This window comes from Lates calcarifer, unplaced genomic scaffold (assembly GCF_001640805.2).
Source record: "Lates calcarifer isolate ASB-BC8 unplaced genomic scaffold, TLL_Latcal_v3 _unitig_4980_quiver_798, whole genome shotgun sequence".
In the NCBI taxonomy this organism is placed as follows: Eukaryota; Metazoa; Chordata; class Actinopteri; family Centropomidae; genus Lates; species Lates calcarifer.
In genome coordinates this window covers 1-13,742 of record NW_026117217.1, presented here as the reverse complement: position 1 = coordinate 13,742, position 13,742 = coordinate 1, and the positions used below count along the sequence as shown (strand labels likewise).

At 38.3% G+C, this 13,742-nt stretch overlaps 1 protein-coding gene across 1 annotated transcript; it reads left to right on the top strand.

The window, feature by feature from the left end:
• The first annotated feature begins 1,252 nt into the window (after nt 1-1,252).
• LOC108872835 (trace amine-associated receptor 13c-like) lies at nt 1,253-2,759 on the top strand. Its single transcript, XM_018660719.1, has 2 exons — nt 1,253-1,422; nt 1,940-2,759. Exons 1-2 carry the CDS (start codon nt 1,253-1,255, stop codon nt 2,757-2,759), a joined length of 990 nt encoding a protein of 329 aa, XP_018516235.1.
• The last annotated feature ends 10,983 nt before the right edge of the window (nt 2,760-13,742 follow it).

The window sequence follows — 13,742 nt, the reverse complement described above, 5'->3', positions numbered from 1 at the left end:
ACCTCACTAGCTATTTGCTGAACTTTTGTGTTTGATATTCTTTCACATTTTTCTTTATCAATTTATGTTAAAACTAAAGGAACTACATGGATCAGACAAAGACAGAGAAATGTTTTCTCAGTGTTAAGTTTATTTTGTGAGATATATATTAACATAAGGGAAAACCGGTATAGTAAGGAAGAAGTAACCTGTCAAATGGAATCCTTTGTAGAGGTCCTCTTGCTCTGGTACTGAAAGAGGAAGCACACATTGACAGTGGCACTTTTATTAGAAAATTGAGTAGGTGGGTCTTTGTTTTGATTGGATGATGACTGGGTGGAATTATCAGCTAATTAATGTAAATGCTGAGTGTTAAGCAAGTAATTTGATTATTTTGATTGGACTGTATATATGTTGGTATTTTGAAGAATAAGTTACAGCCTTATGGAACTGAATAAGTGCCAGAAAACAGTATATTTGTTGCATGTCTTTGAGCCCTGACCTGATAGCCTGGTTTGAATTGAGAAGGTGGACTCTTATGTTATATATTTGTGTTAGATGGAGGGGTTTCCCTGAGTGAAGAGCAGCACTAGAGTGCAGAGTAGTTTTCCACATGTTGGCCCTTGTTTTACACATTATCATAGAAGACTACAAATAAAAGACTGCCCATGTTTCCCTGCACAACTGCCTGCGTGCGTGATGTTTTCTCGACCTGGACCTCACCTGGTGACAGCTACCACCCCACCACCATGCTTGACTGTAGGCAAGACACAGTTATCTTGGTACTCCTCACCAGGGTGCCACCACACATGCTGGACAACATCTGAGCCAAACAAAATTATCTTAGTCTCTTCAGACCACAGGACAGTAACACTTTTCACTAGGGGATCTCAAGGCATTCCCAGACCAGATGGGATACATTATTGTGGGCTGTTGTATTATTTTTACATAACACTGAGAACATCACATAGTATTTAGACATGTAAACATGTATGTATATATGTATACATATATATATATATATATATATATATATATATGTGTGTGTGTGTGTGTATGAATATGGGTGTGTATATATATATATATATATATATAGATAGATAGATAGATAGATAGATAGATAGATAGAGTATAACGTACTCAGCTTTGTCCTCATGAATAGATGAAATGTGCGTATGGGAGGGGAGGAAGGAAAGCGATAAATCAGCTGTATGACAAAGAGCTTTACTCAAACAGCTGTCAGAGTTCAGCAGCTTCTCCTCTCTCTCTGACTATGGAGGCCCTGAAAGAAGCTGAACTTTGCTTTCCCCAGCTCAACAACTCCTGCAAGAAGACGATGCGTCCTCACTTGGAGGCTGCGCTCATCTACACTGTGCTGTCCGGCATCTCTGTGGCCACTGTGGTTCTTAACCTGCTGGTCATCATCTCTATCTCACACTTCAGGCAGAGATACATTTCTCTGCATGAGCTACAAAATTTAATCTTTTTTGTTCCAGTCAAATTTGTGAAGAAATGACTTTGAGCTAGGAAATTTAGTGTCTTATTTAAGTCTCTGGTAAAAATATTAGCATTTCAGAACATGCTGACAGTAGTTTTATTTTTATGTTTAACATGTGATTTACCACTGTTATTTTGAAAACTAATGTTAAGTATGATTGTGGTGTTTTTGAGACAATTAGGAAGAGTCATTGTAGAAATGATAAGGAATGGTTTCTCACACATCAGGTTCCTGCACATCCACTAACCTTCTCATCTAGAATACAGATAATACTTAAAATTAATGTTTTCTTGTTTAGGCTTCTGGTCAGTGCAGATTGGATATTTGTAGATGATTTTACTATTGTAATGCTGTGCTGTATTAATGCATGTTGTTATAGGATAGTCATCATTTTAGTTATTTTTTATGTCTACAACTACTACATGTAACAGTGTATTCAGTGTTGATATTCTCCCATTTCAGGCAACTCCACACCACCACCAACCTCCTCCTTCTCTCTCTGGCTGTTGCAGACTTCCTTGTGGGTCTCCCAGAGATGCCAACTGAAATCCTGCTTTTCCGAGGCTGCTGGATGCTGGGTGACTTTGTATGTGCTCTGAATTACTTTTTAGGTTTCCTTATTGTCAGTGTTTCAGTAGGAAGCATGGTGCTCATATCAATTGACCGTTACATGGCAATTTGTGACCCAATGTTTTACACCACCAAAGTCACTCTGAAAAAAGTTCAACTCTGCATTTGGATGTGTTGGATATTTTCTGCTGTGCACAGCACTTGGATACTGAGGGATTTCCTCCAACAACCAGACAGGTATAACTCCTGTTATGGAGAATGTGTAGTCATAATTAATTATGTTGAAGGAGCTGCTGACCTTATTTTGACCTTTTTCGGCCCCATTGTAGTCATTACACTTCTGTATTTGCGAGTATTTATGGTGGCTGTGTCTCAGGCTCGTGCCATGCGCTCTCATGTCACAGATGTCACACTTCAGCGTTCAGAGACTGTAAAAGCTAAGAAATCTGAGATGAAAGCAGCCAGGACTCTTGGTGTTGTAATAGTTGTATTCATTTTGTGCTCCTCTCCGTATTACTGTTTCACAGTTGAAACTGAAAACAACTCAATAGGGGCGACCTCTGCAGCCATCCAACTTTGGCTATTGTACTTTAACTCCTGTCTAAACCCTGTGATCTACGTTTTTTTCTACCCCTGGTTCAGAAAAGCTATTAAACAAATTGTTACACTTCAGATACTGCAGCCTGGCTCCTCTGAGACCAGTCTTATGTAGAACAAGTCTATAGACTAAAACCAATTATTATTCTGTAACTAGAACATTATTCTTATGTTGTCTTCAATACACCAAATTTATACAGCTCAAAGTCTTAACAGTTAGAGAAAAGTTGGACAAAATGATTGTATGTTGATTGCATATAAATCTACATACTATATATACAGTATGTGCCTCTATCAGACAACCCAATGCATATGTATGTGTGATCTTACTACAGTCAGTCTGAATGACTCAATTCAGAAAGTCAGTTATATAAACGTATTGCTGTTGTTGGGGGAAAAACTTTTATTGTCATGGCAAGTTGATAGTTCAGCGTGCCGTCACCTTTTTTATTCCAGTTCAAGCGAGAGAATTGCATTAAAATGCTGGTAACTCTGCATGACCCCTTCCTGCTGCACTGGGTCCTGGACTTCCTTCCTGTTCAGTATGAATAATGCACAGGCCATCCCTCAGCATCTACTTAACACTTAATTAGTTAGAATATCCAACAGTAGTGTATATTTAGATTATTTGATTGTGCACTCCATAAATTCTGAGTAAAGCATTCACCCGCCTCGCCTTATCTTCTGTAGAATGTGCTCAATTCGGAAAGTCAGGTATATAAAAACATAGTCATTGGTGGGGTGGAAAACTTCTCATGCCATCAAATGTAAGGCCTGTGTAAGGCCTGTCTCCAGTTAAAAGTCATTTCTAAATGGAAAACAGGTTTTAGGTTACAGCAAGGAAATTGGCTGCATTTCATTATTTCACAAACAATCATTCTCACATTCGTATCTGCTTATGATACTAGGATATGATAACCTGACAAAAAAGCTTAATACGTCGTGCATTGCAGTTGCTAGTTCAGACTACTGGCCCCTTTTTTAGTCTAATTCAAGCTGTTATATAGTGACTAGCTTTTGCTGATTGAACAGTATTTTGTTTTTGAAAAGTAAATGTAAAATCTGTTCTCAATTTCTTCTTTTCTTTTATACGAATCAAGTGGAATCAACAGGAGTACTTTGTGAGTACTTGTATTTTGGGTGGGCTGGAGGTCTTACTGTGCTTTGTGAAGTCTGCTGACACCAGTCTCTTTATCAAACCTAGTGGAATCCAGTGAATTAAGAGAACCTGTAACCAAACCAACCCCTAAGATCCTGTGTCCAACATATTTTAGAGAACCCCACATATTGATAGTGAAGATACTAAACCTGGGATCAGTGACATAGATTTCCCTGGATTACAGTGGTTACATAAACAATAACTATATTATATCAACTAAGATAAAATGACTCACTTGTTAAAACATGGAATGGCTAAACCCAGCTCCAGCTCCAAATTAACCAGTTGAGGAAGTGGTATTCTAGCAACGCCTGTGTTCTGGTAGGTAAAATAATTGTTTTTGTCAATGGAGTCTGGTAGTGATTTATAGTTATGCTGCTGGTTAAACAGAGGGATCTTATTCTTTGATTAAAAAAAACTTTATTTATGTAGGAATCCCATCAATAATGTTGTGAAACACTTATAACAACAATCTAAGCTCAGTGGCATTAACAAGTACTTTAGTGGACTACTTTTATGTTGACAACTGCACCATTTGTTTTACATTGCAGCAGGTAGTTGTGGCGACTGTTCTTGCTCTGTGCTGTAACAATTACGCAAGCTTTTGTCCCTATCAATCATTTACACCCAAAACCATGGGAAAATAAGGACCAGGTTCAAAAATAGTGGAGACAACCTTTCAGTTGTCTTGGCAACATATTTTACAATGCGTAAATGAGTACTTATTTGGCATATTTTCCACTGGACATTATGGCCGTTGTTATTTTCATCTAACAGACAACTACACATGATACTGGCTAAAGCAGGAATATGCTGGCTAATGTAAACTCTGATGTGGATGAAGTCGACCATCCACATCTATCCCTGTTGTTGGCACTACAGAGAAGAATTTAATTTTTTTTAGCCAGTTGCCTGTTGTAGGCCACACTGACCGTAACCCTCTCATGCTCCTTTCCTGCACGTATAACGCTAACCATGCAGTTGTGTGTGAGAGAGACTAGAAAAAGTTTTAGCAATCCTCAGCAGTCTGCCTCCATGTGTGTGTCAAGTTTTTAGTTGACCCCACTTTTGTAGTGTTAATTAATATAATCTACTGCTAATAAGGTTTAGATACAGTCATGCAAAAAAGAAAGTACACCCTCTTTGAATTGTATGTTTTTATGTTGTAGGACATAATTAAAAAAAAAAAACATCTGGTCTGTAGCAGGTCTTAAAAATTAGGCAAAGTAGCAGTCAGGTGTTGCTAATCAAATGCCCTTGATTAACTGATCGTTAGCAAGTGTGACCACTTCTGTAAAAGAGGTTTTAGCAGTTTGCTGGTCTAGAGCATTTAGGTGTGTCTTTAACACAATGCCAGGGAGGAAGGAGATCTGCAATGATCTTTGAGAAACAATTGTTGCTGACCAATCTGAGAGGGATTATAAGACCTTTTCCAAACAATTTAAGTCAATAATTCTACAGTAAAAAATATTTTTTTAAAAAGAACATGGCAGCATAGCTTGGGTTTGTATCTCACAAACCACAAGACTTCTGAAATGATATACTTTGGACAGACGAGACCAGAGTGGAGTGGAGTGGAGGCAAAAACGAAACACAGCATATCAGCACAAACACCTCATACCAACTGTCAAGCATAATGTAGAGGCAATGATTTGAGCTTGTTTTGCAGCTACAGGACCTGGGCACATTGCAGTCATTGAGTCGACCATGAACTCCTCTGTAGGGCTGAACGATATTAGGAAAACATGCGATAAATTAACAAATACTTCAGTAAACAGTGTTAATGTCTTTCTGCTTTGAATTGAACTGAACAGTGAGTAGGCTTTGCTGACACCAGAAAAATTAAATGCATTACAGGGGATGACTTTAAGTTATATCCCTTGAAGATCACTGGTCCCACCTTTGTAACCACTGGCCTGGGAACATTACTTTTAGGATAGCAAATAACAGTACAAAATTTACACTTTAAATGAAGAAAATGGTTCTTTTGTTGCTAACTGCCTCTTCACACACAAGCCTGTGCAGCACTCTGGTATCTGACCCTTGAAGAGTGGAGACTTCCAAAAATAAACAATAAACAACAGCAATAAACAAAAGTGGGCCAAAATTCCTTTCTAACAATGTGAGAGACTGATTAAATCATGCTGAAAATGCTACTTCAATTTATTGCCACTTAAGGTGGTTTTACAAGCTACTTAATTGTGGGGTGTACTGGGTTTTTCACACATGGCTTCTTCATTTTGGCTTAATTTTTGTTAAATAAACAATGACACAGTGGAATCTGTTGTTTGTTTTTCTACACCTTAGGTTAGATTTAAATAGTTATAGAACTTCGTAAGGACCAGATTATTGTTTATTACGTCCTCATACAACCAAGGAATTCACACACCTGCAGACAGAAAGATTGAGTACCAGGAGAGGGGAACGGGGGAGGGGAGGAAGTAAAGAGATAAATCTGTTGTATTAAGAAAGAGCTTTGATCAGAGAAGTGTCAGCTCTGCAGCTTCTCCTCTCACTCTGATGATGGAGGCTCTGGAGGAAGCTGAGCTCTGCTTTCCTCAAGTCAACACCTCCTGCAAGAAGACGATACGTCCTCACTTGGAGGCTGTGCTTATTTTCAGTGTGCTGTGGTGCATCACTCTGCTCACAGTGGTTCTTAACCTGCTGGTCATCATCTCTATCTCACACTTCAGGCAGAAATAATTTTTCTTAATGGCTTTAAAAATGATATATTTATTATACTTCAGGCAGAGATAAATTTCTCTTCATGGCCTAAAAATGTTTCTGTTTTGGTTCCAGTCATATTCATGAAGAAATTTCTTTGAGCCAGGCAGTAGTTTTATCTTTTTGTTTAACTTGTGATAACACTGTTTGAGACATATCTTTACATTTAGTATTATTTTTAGAGCTAATGATTAAGTATGATTATGGTGCTTTTGAGATTAGTCAGCAAAAGTGTCACTGAAAAATCTATTTCTCACACCTGCACATCCACCAAACATTGCCTCAAGAAAATAAATAGTTCATAGGACTTATATTTTATAATTCAGACCTTTGCTCAGTGCATACTGAATATTTTTACTATTGTGATGCTGTGACATATTTTTACAGGACAGTTCATAGTTGTAGAATTATAGCTGTTAATAACACTTATCTCTACATCTTCTACATGTAACAGTGTGTGTGACACTTCTACAGTTACCATTCTTGCATTTTCAGTGTAAACCGTGTTGACATTAATGGTGGTCAGTGTTATTTTAACACTTGATTTATCAAAACTAACACCCCTAGAGTAAATTCCCAAAAGTGTGTGGATGGTGTGGATTTTGGTTGGTGCACGTATGTCTGCGCAGGTGGCACGGTGGTACAGTGGTTAGCATTGTCACCTTACAGCAAGAAGGCTCTGGTTCAAGCTTAGGTTTGCCTGGGGCTTTTCTGTGTGGAGTTTGCATGTTCTATCTGTGCCTGTGTAGATTCTCTCTGGCTACACTAACAGTGTTGCAATAACTCTGGGTGTGTGTAAAAAATGATCACTTTTAAATGTGTTAATTTAACAAAAGAGAAAAGAGTGGACAAATACAGAAACCTTTCTAGTTTTAAATTTAAGACTGGGGATTTTGGGGATGTATTGATAAGCATGATTATGGTGCTTTTGGGATGAGTCAGCAAGATGATTAGTAATGATTTCTCACACATCAGGCTACTCAACATTAACTAACTACCTCTTCCGCGAAATAAGTAGTGCACAGGTCTAATATTTTGTCAGATTTAGAAATAGTTTTACCATTGGAGTGGGTTAGGGTTAGAGTTAGCTGTATTCACAGTTGTAGAATTATAATTGCTAATAACACTTATTTGTACAACATTTACATGTAACAGTGAGTTCAGTGTTGATATTCTCCCATTTCAGACAGCTCCACACCACCACCAACCTCCTCCTCCTCTCTCTGGCTGTTGCAGACTTCCTTGTGGGATTCATGCAGATGCCAGCAGAAATCCCGCTCTTCGGTGGCTGCTGGATGATGGGTGACTCTATGTGTGTTATGAATTACTTTTTAAGTTTTGTTAATGTCAGTGTTTCAGTAGGAAGCATGGTGCTCATATCAGTTGACCGTTATATGGCAATTTGTGACCCAATGTTTTACTCCACCAAAGTCACTGTGAAAAAAGTTCAACTCTGCATTTGTCTGTGTTGGATATTTTCTGCTGTCCACAGCAGTTGGATACTGAGGGATGTCCTCAAACAACCAGACAAGTATATCTCCTGTTATGGAGATTGTGTAGTTGTAAGTGGTTTTGCTGAAGGAATGGTTGATCTTGTTGTGACTTTCTTAGGTCCCATTCTAGTCATTATACTTTTGTATTTGCGAGTATTTGTGGTGGCTGTGTCTCAGGCTCGTGCCATGCGCTCTCACATTGCAGCTGTAACACTTCAGCGTTCAGAGACTGTTAAAGCTAAGAAATCTGAAATGAAAGCGGCCAGGACTCTTGGTGTTGTAGTAGTTGTGTTTATTTTGTGCTCCTGTCCATATTATTGTTCCACTGTTGAAACTGCAAATAACCCAACAGAGGCAACATATCCTGAAATCCATATGTGGCTGTTGTATTTTAACTCCTGTCTAAACCCTGTGATCTATGTGTTTTTCTACCCCTGGTTCAGAAAAGCTATTAAATATATTATTACGCTTCAGATACTGCAGCCTGGCTCATGTGAGGCCAGTTTGATGTAAAAGGAGACTGTGATGGTTCAACTAAAACCAATTTTCTGTGATGGGGAAATTATTCTTACATTGTCCTAGATACGCTGAATTTACATAGTCCAAACTCTTGACAGTTAAAGACAATCTGGATAAAATTAATGAATGTTGAATATGATGAATATGAATTTACATACAGTATGTGCTTCTATTAGACAACCTGATGTTTTCTTTTTTTCTTTGTGATTGCACATGTATATTCTATGTGATCTGTCTACAGTCATCCCATTTGAATGACTGAATTCAGAAAGTCAGTTATATAAACCATACCCATTGTTGGGGTTGAAAACATTTTATTCTCATGACGTTTTATGTAAGGCCTTTATCCTACAGGGGCTTCACTTAAAACTTGCTTCTAAATGGGAACTAGATCTTCTTTTCTTCATTGTCACCACTGTTATCTGCTTATGATAATACTGGCTTCTTTCTTTTTTATTTCAGTTAAAGCACAGTTATATAGTTTTGCTGATTGAGAAACAGTATTTTGTTTTTGAAAAGTAAATAAATGTAAAAATCTGTTCTTAAATTGTTCTTCTTTTTACATTAATCAAATGGAATCAACAAGAGGATCGATAAGGTACTGATCCAATAAGCAGTGTCAATAAGAGAGGCTGTATTGATAAAATCCTTGTTACGAAGGAAATTAAGGTCACTGTGCTGCCCACATGTGCTGAGTCTGGTTTAGGGAGGTTTTCTCAGTGACAGCGCTACCCAGGGTGTCGATTGTAAATGAGTGAATTGCATTAAAATACTGGCCCCCTCTATCTGCAATAGAATAGAATGGAATGGAAAAAAATAATATAAAAACAATAAAAAAAAATAATATAAAAACATTATCTAAGTGTTCAGCACTACCTCACTGAGTACCAGCATTCCCCAGAGCTGTGCACTCAGCTGACTCCTGTTCGTATTGCTGACGTATGACTACACTGCATCTTTCATCTCCAACCGCATCATTAAGTTTGATGATAACGCAACAGTGGTAGGTCTCATCAACAACAATGATGAGACAGCTTACAGAGAGGAGGTGGGCCTAAAAGCAGTGTGGTGTAGGCCCAACAATCTTTTACTAAACATAGTGAAAACAAATATTGCTCTAACCTTGTCTGGGATCATGTTCAATATCGCACGCAAGACAAACCTTCATCTCACTCTTTGTTGAGAGCTAGCGAGCACAGGTATGACAGGGAGCTAGATGCAGCTTTTACACCCCCAAAATAAGGAAAAACATGGCAGAAAAGCAAAACAAAACTTAGCATTTTCACAATGATTGGGAGTTCTTTTTTACATCAGTGAAAGAAAAGTGCGTATGTCTCATTTGTGGGGCAACTATGGCAGAGACGCGGAGAGACACTTACTGCCAACTACCACTACGACTAATATTAGCTACCACCTGGCAGCGAACTACGGGCAGAAAATCCTGTGAATTAAAGGCAGTCTTTTTTCACAAGGCCAGTGAAAAAGTCACAAAACTGAAGCTTCATTTAGAGCACCAATTTTTTTTTTATAAAATCAAGAAAGCCTTTTAGTACGGGGATGTCTTGAAAGGAGCAATGGTGGTAATTGCAAACACTGTGTTCAAAGATGACATGAATGGTCCCAATGTCATCTCCACTCTCTCCGATGTCTAACTAGGGGCAAGTACGATATGGTTAGAAGTGTCAACTATGTCTGGGAATTGGACAGAGCAGCTGGACCGAGATCTGGTTAAGTGCAGGTGGTTTAGCATCCAATAGATGTATCTTTTTGTTTTAAATGATACACTGTGACTGAAACATACTTATACATTTTCCACTGTTATTTTTTAAAGCTAATGATAAGTATGATTATGGAGCTTTTGAGATGAGTCAGCAAGTGTTATTAAAAAAATGATTAACAATGATTTCTCACATATGAGTCTCCTGCACATCCACTAACCCTTTCTAGTGTTTGCAAATATTTTTTTTTTGGTCAAACTATCACACAATTCATAGAAAAAGACATGAATGTGTTCCCAGAACTGCAACAAGGTAAAAGTACAGTCACTGAGAATTACAACCTGAACCCCATCCTCTCTTCAGCCTCCCCAACATTCTGTGATAAGAATCAAAAACAGAACTTTGCCTCCCAAGCCAGGGTCAAAGGTCCAATGGCCAGCTCAGAAGAGACTATCTAATGGACCACAGTTTGTATGGAACTTATGAATGAACACTCTTCATATCTTCATCCTATGCAACAAACTTTGTCTCTGCATTAAACATTCAACTGTTACTTTGTCAAGAAAGTGACCTGAAAAAGAACTATGCAGATTGGACTCTCTCAGATCCACAGACCTAGCCTTCTTGTTTATTATTCTCTACACCAGACCTCTGATCGTAAATTACATCACATTCCAGACCAAGGACAAAACTTAAGTGTACTGTCTAGAACATCTGAAGCAACTTACATGTAATAATTGCCTTTTTTATTGCCAATGTGTAAAATTTGTAAAAGATTGTAACATGACATAAAAAAAAATATATCAATTGCCCTATATTCTTTCTCCATTGCCTATAACACATTGTACACTGATTTCTATGTAAAGGATTTGGGTTGAGTTTTCAGGATGCTTGCTCCTGAGTGTCTTGCCACAATAAAAGTTTCTCCTCTGTGCTGCTATAGCCCTGGTGATGTATGTTCTTTAGCTTAGGAATTGAGTCTGACGCTATCATGAAATGACCTCCCATCAGCACGGGACTCCAACACAACACAAACTTCCATGCAAGAACAAAAAACAGAAATCTTTGTCTCATGATGCCTCAACAACATTGGAGGAGTACAGGAAACTGATCCAGGACTTTGTCACATGGTGCAACTCCAACCACCTGCACCTCAACACTGCTGGGGTTGCACTGGACTTTGCACAGGACTTGAAGTTTCTTCATTGTGTTTTTTATTAGCAGTGTTTTTTATTATTATTCCCAATATTTATTGCATGCCTTCAACCTTTTATCTAAGTCTGTTGATGCTGCTGGAACTGTGAATTTCCTGTGCGGATTAATTATTAATTATTTATTAATTATTATATAATTAAGAATCTATCTATCTATCTATCTATCTATCTATCTATCTATCTGCTTTATTGTTCTTTGCCAAAACTGCAGGTACATTGTAGGTTACTGTATATTCTCTTATAGACAGCAGTAATGTTACATAACTGAAGTTATTTTTATGGGCTATTACCCCTGTGGTTCGCAATGTAAATGAGTTGCATTATTATTAGTATGAACTGTTAATTAGCAAACATTGGAAAAAATGGTAACTGTTCAGCACATGAAATCTGTAGTATATTTTGTTTATATTAGATATTTTTTGTATCTTTTCCCATAATCTTTAGAGAGAGTTTTATTCCATTTATTTAAATGAGTTAAATCCACTATACGATCCCTCTGGAAATATAGATACAGATTTCATTAATGTGTAAAATGTAAACAGATGGGTAATCCTACAAGCGATGGAATATTTGCTCTGAGAGCGAGTGGCATGTGCTATTGTCCACATCAGATGACTATTCTGCTTTATTGTCCTTTGCCATAACTGCAGATGGAATAAACTGGCTGTTACCATAGACCTGACCTGACCTTTCCTGCATTTATAATCATAACCATGCATTTGGCTTTATTCATGAAAGTGTTCAGTCTGGAAATCAAGAGTTGGAAAGTGTTTCAGCAATCTTCAGCAGTCTGCCTCCATGTGTGTCTCAAATTTTTAGTCCAACCCCATTTTGACTTGTAGTTGTAATTAACGTAGACTTCTGCTAACAAGGTATAGAGAGATGGATGGATAGCTAGATAAACAGATGGAGAGAGGGATGGGAGGGGAGGGGGGTGCAAAGGAGGGAGGAAGAAAAGAAATAAGTCAGGTATTACAAAGAGCTTTGATCAGAAAGCTATCAGAGCTCAGCTTCAGCTTCTCTTCTCTCTCTGATGATGGAGGCCTTGGAAGAAGCTGAACTCTGCTTTCCCCAACTCAACAACTCCTGCAGGAAGACAACACGTCCTCATTTGGAGGCTGCGTTCATTAACAGCCTGCTGTCCTGCATCACTCTGCTCACTGTGGTTCTTAACCTGCTGGTCATCATCTCTATCTCCCACTTCAGGCAGAGATAAAATTTCTCTGCTTGATCTATAAAATGTTAATTTTTCTGGTTCCAGCTAGTTAATATAATGTTATGTTGTTTTGTTACATTTGCTCCATTGCATGTGCTGCTGCAAATCTGCTTTCCTCTAGGACATAAGTAGTGTATGGAATTATTCTGTAATACTGTGCTTTTAGCCATGCTACAAAACAATTCATACTGCTAGTATTAGAACTGCTAATAACATGTATGTCTACAACTTCTTCATATAACAATGTATTCAGTGTTGATATTCTCCATTTCAGGCAGCTCCACACCACCACCAACCTCCTCCTCCTCTCTCTGGCTGTTGCAGACTTCCTTGTGGGTCTCCTGCAGATGCCAGTTCTACTTCTCCATAACCAAGGCTGTGTGATTCTGGGTGATTATCTGTGCTTTGCATTACTTTTTTGCTTTCCTTGTTGTTAGTTTTCAGTAGGAAGCATGGTGCTCATATCAGTTGACCGCTACATTGCTATTTGTGACCCATGTTTTACACCACCAAAGTCACTCTGAAAAGAGTTCAACTATGTGTTTGTCTGTGTTGGATATTTTCTATTGTCCACAGCAGTTGGATACTGAGGGATTTCTTTAAGCAACCAGGCAGGTATAGCACCTGTTATGGAGAGTGTGTAGTTGTAGTGAATTTTGCTGAAGGAATGGTTGATCTTGTTGTGACCTTTTTGGGCCCTTTTTTAGTCATTACACTTTTGTATTTGCGAGTATTTTGGTGGCTGTGTCTCAGGCTCGTGCCATGCGCTCTCACATTGCAGCTGTCACACTTCAGCGTCCAGAGACTGTAAAAGCTTCAAAATCTGAGATGAAAGCAGCCAGGACTCTTGGTGTTGTAGTAGTTGTGTTTCTTCTGTGCTCCTGTCCATATTATTGTTTTGCTGTTGCAGCAGAGAGCAACTTGGTAGGGGCATCATCTGCAGCCATTGAGCTTTGGCTGGTGTATTTCAACTCCTGTCTAAACCCTGTGATCTATGTGTTTTTCTACCCCTGGTTCAGAAAGCTATTAAAACATTGTTACATTTCAATTATTGA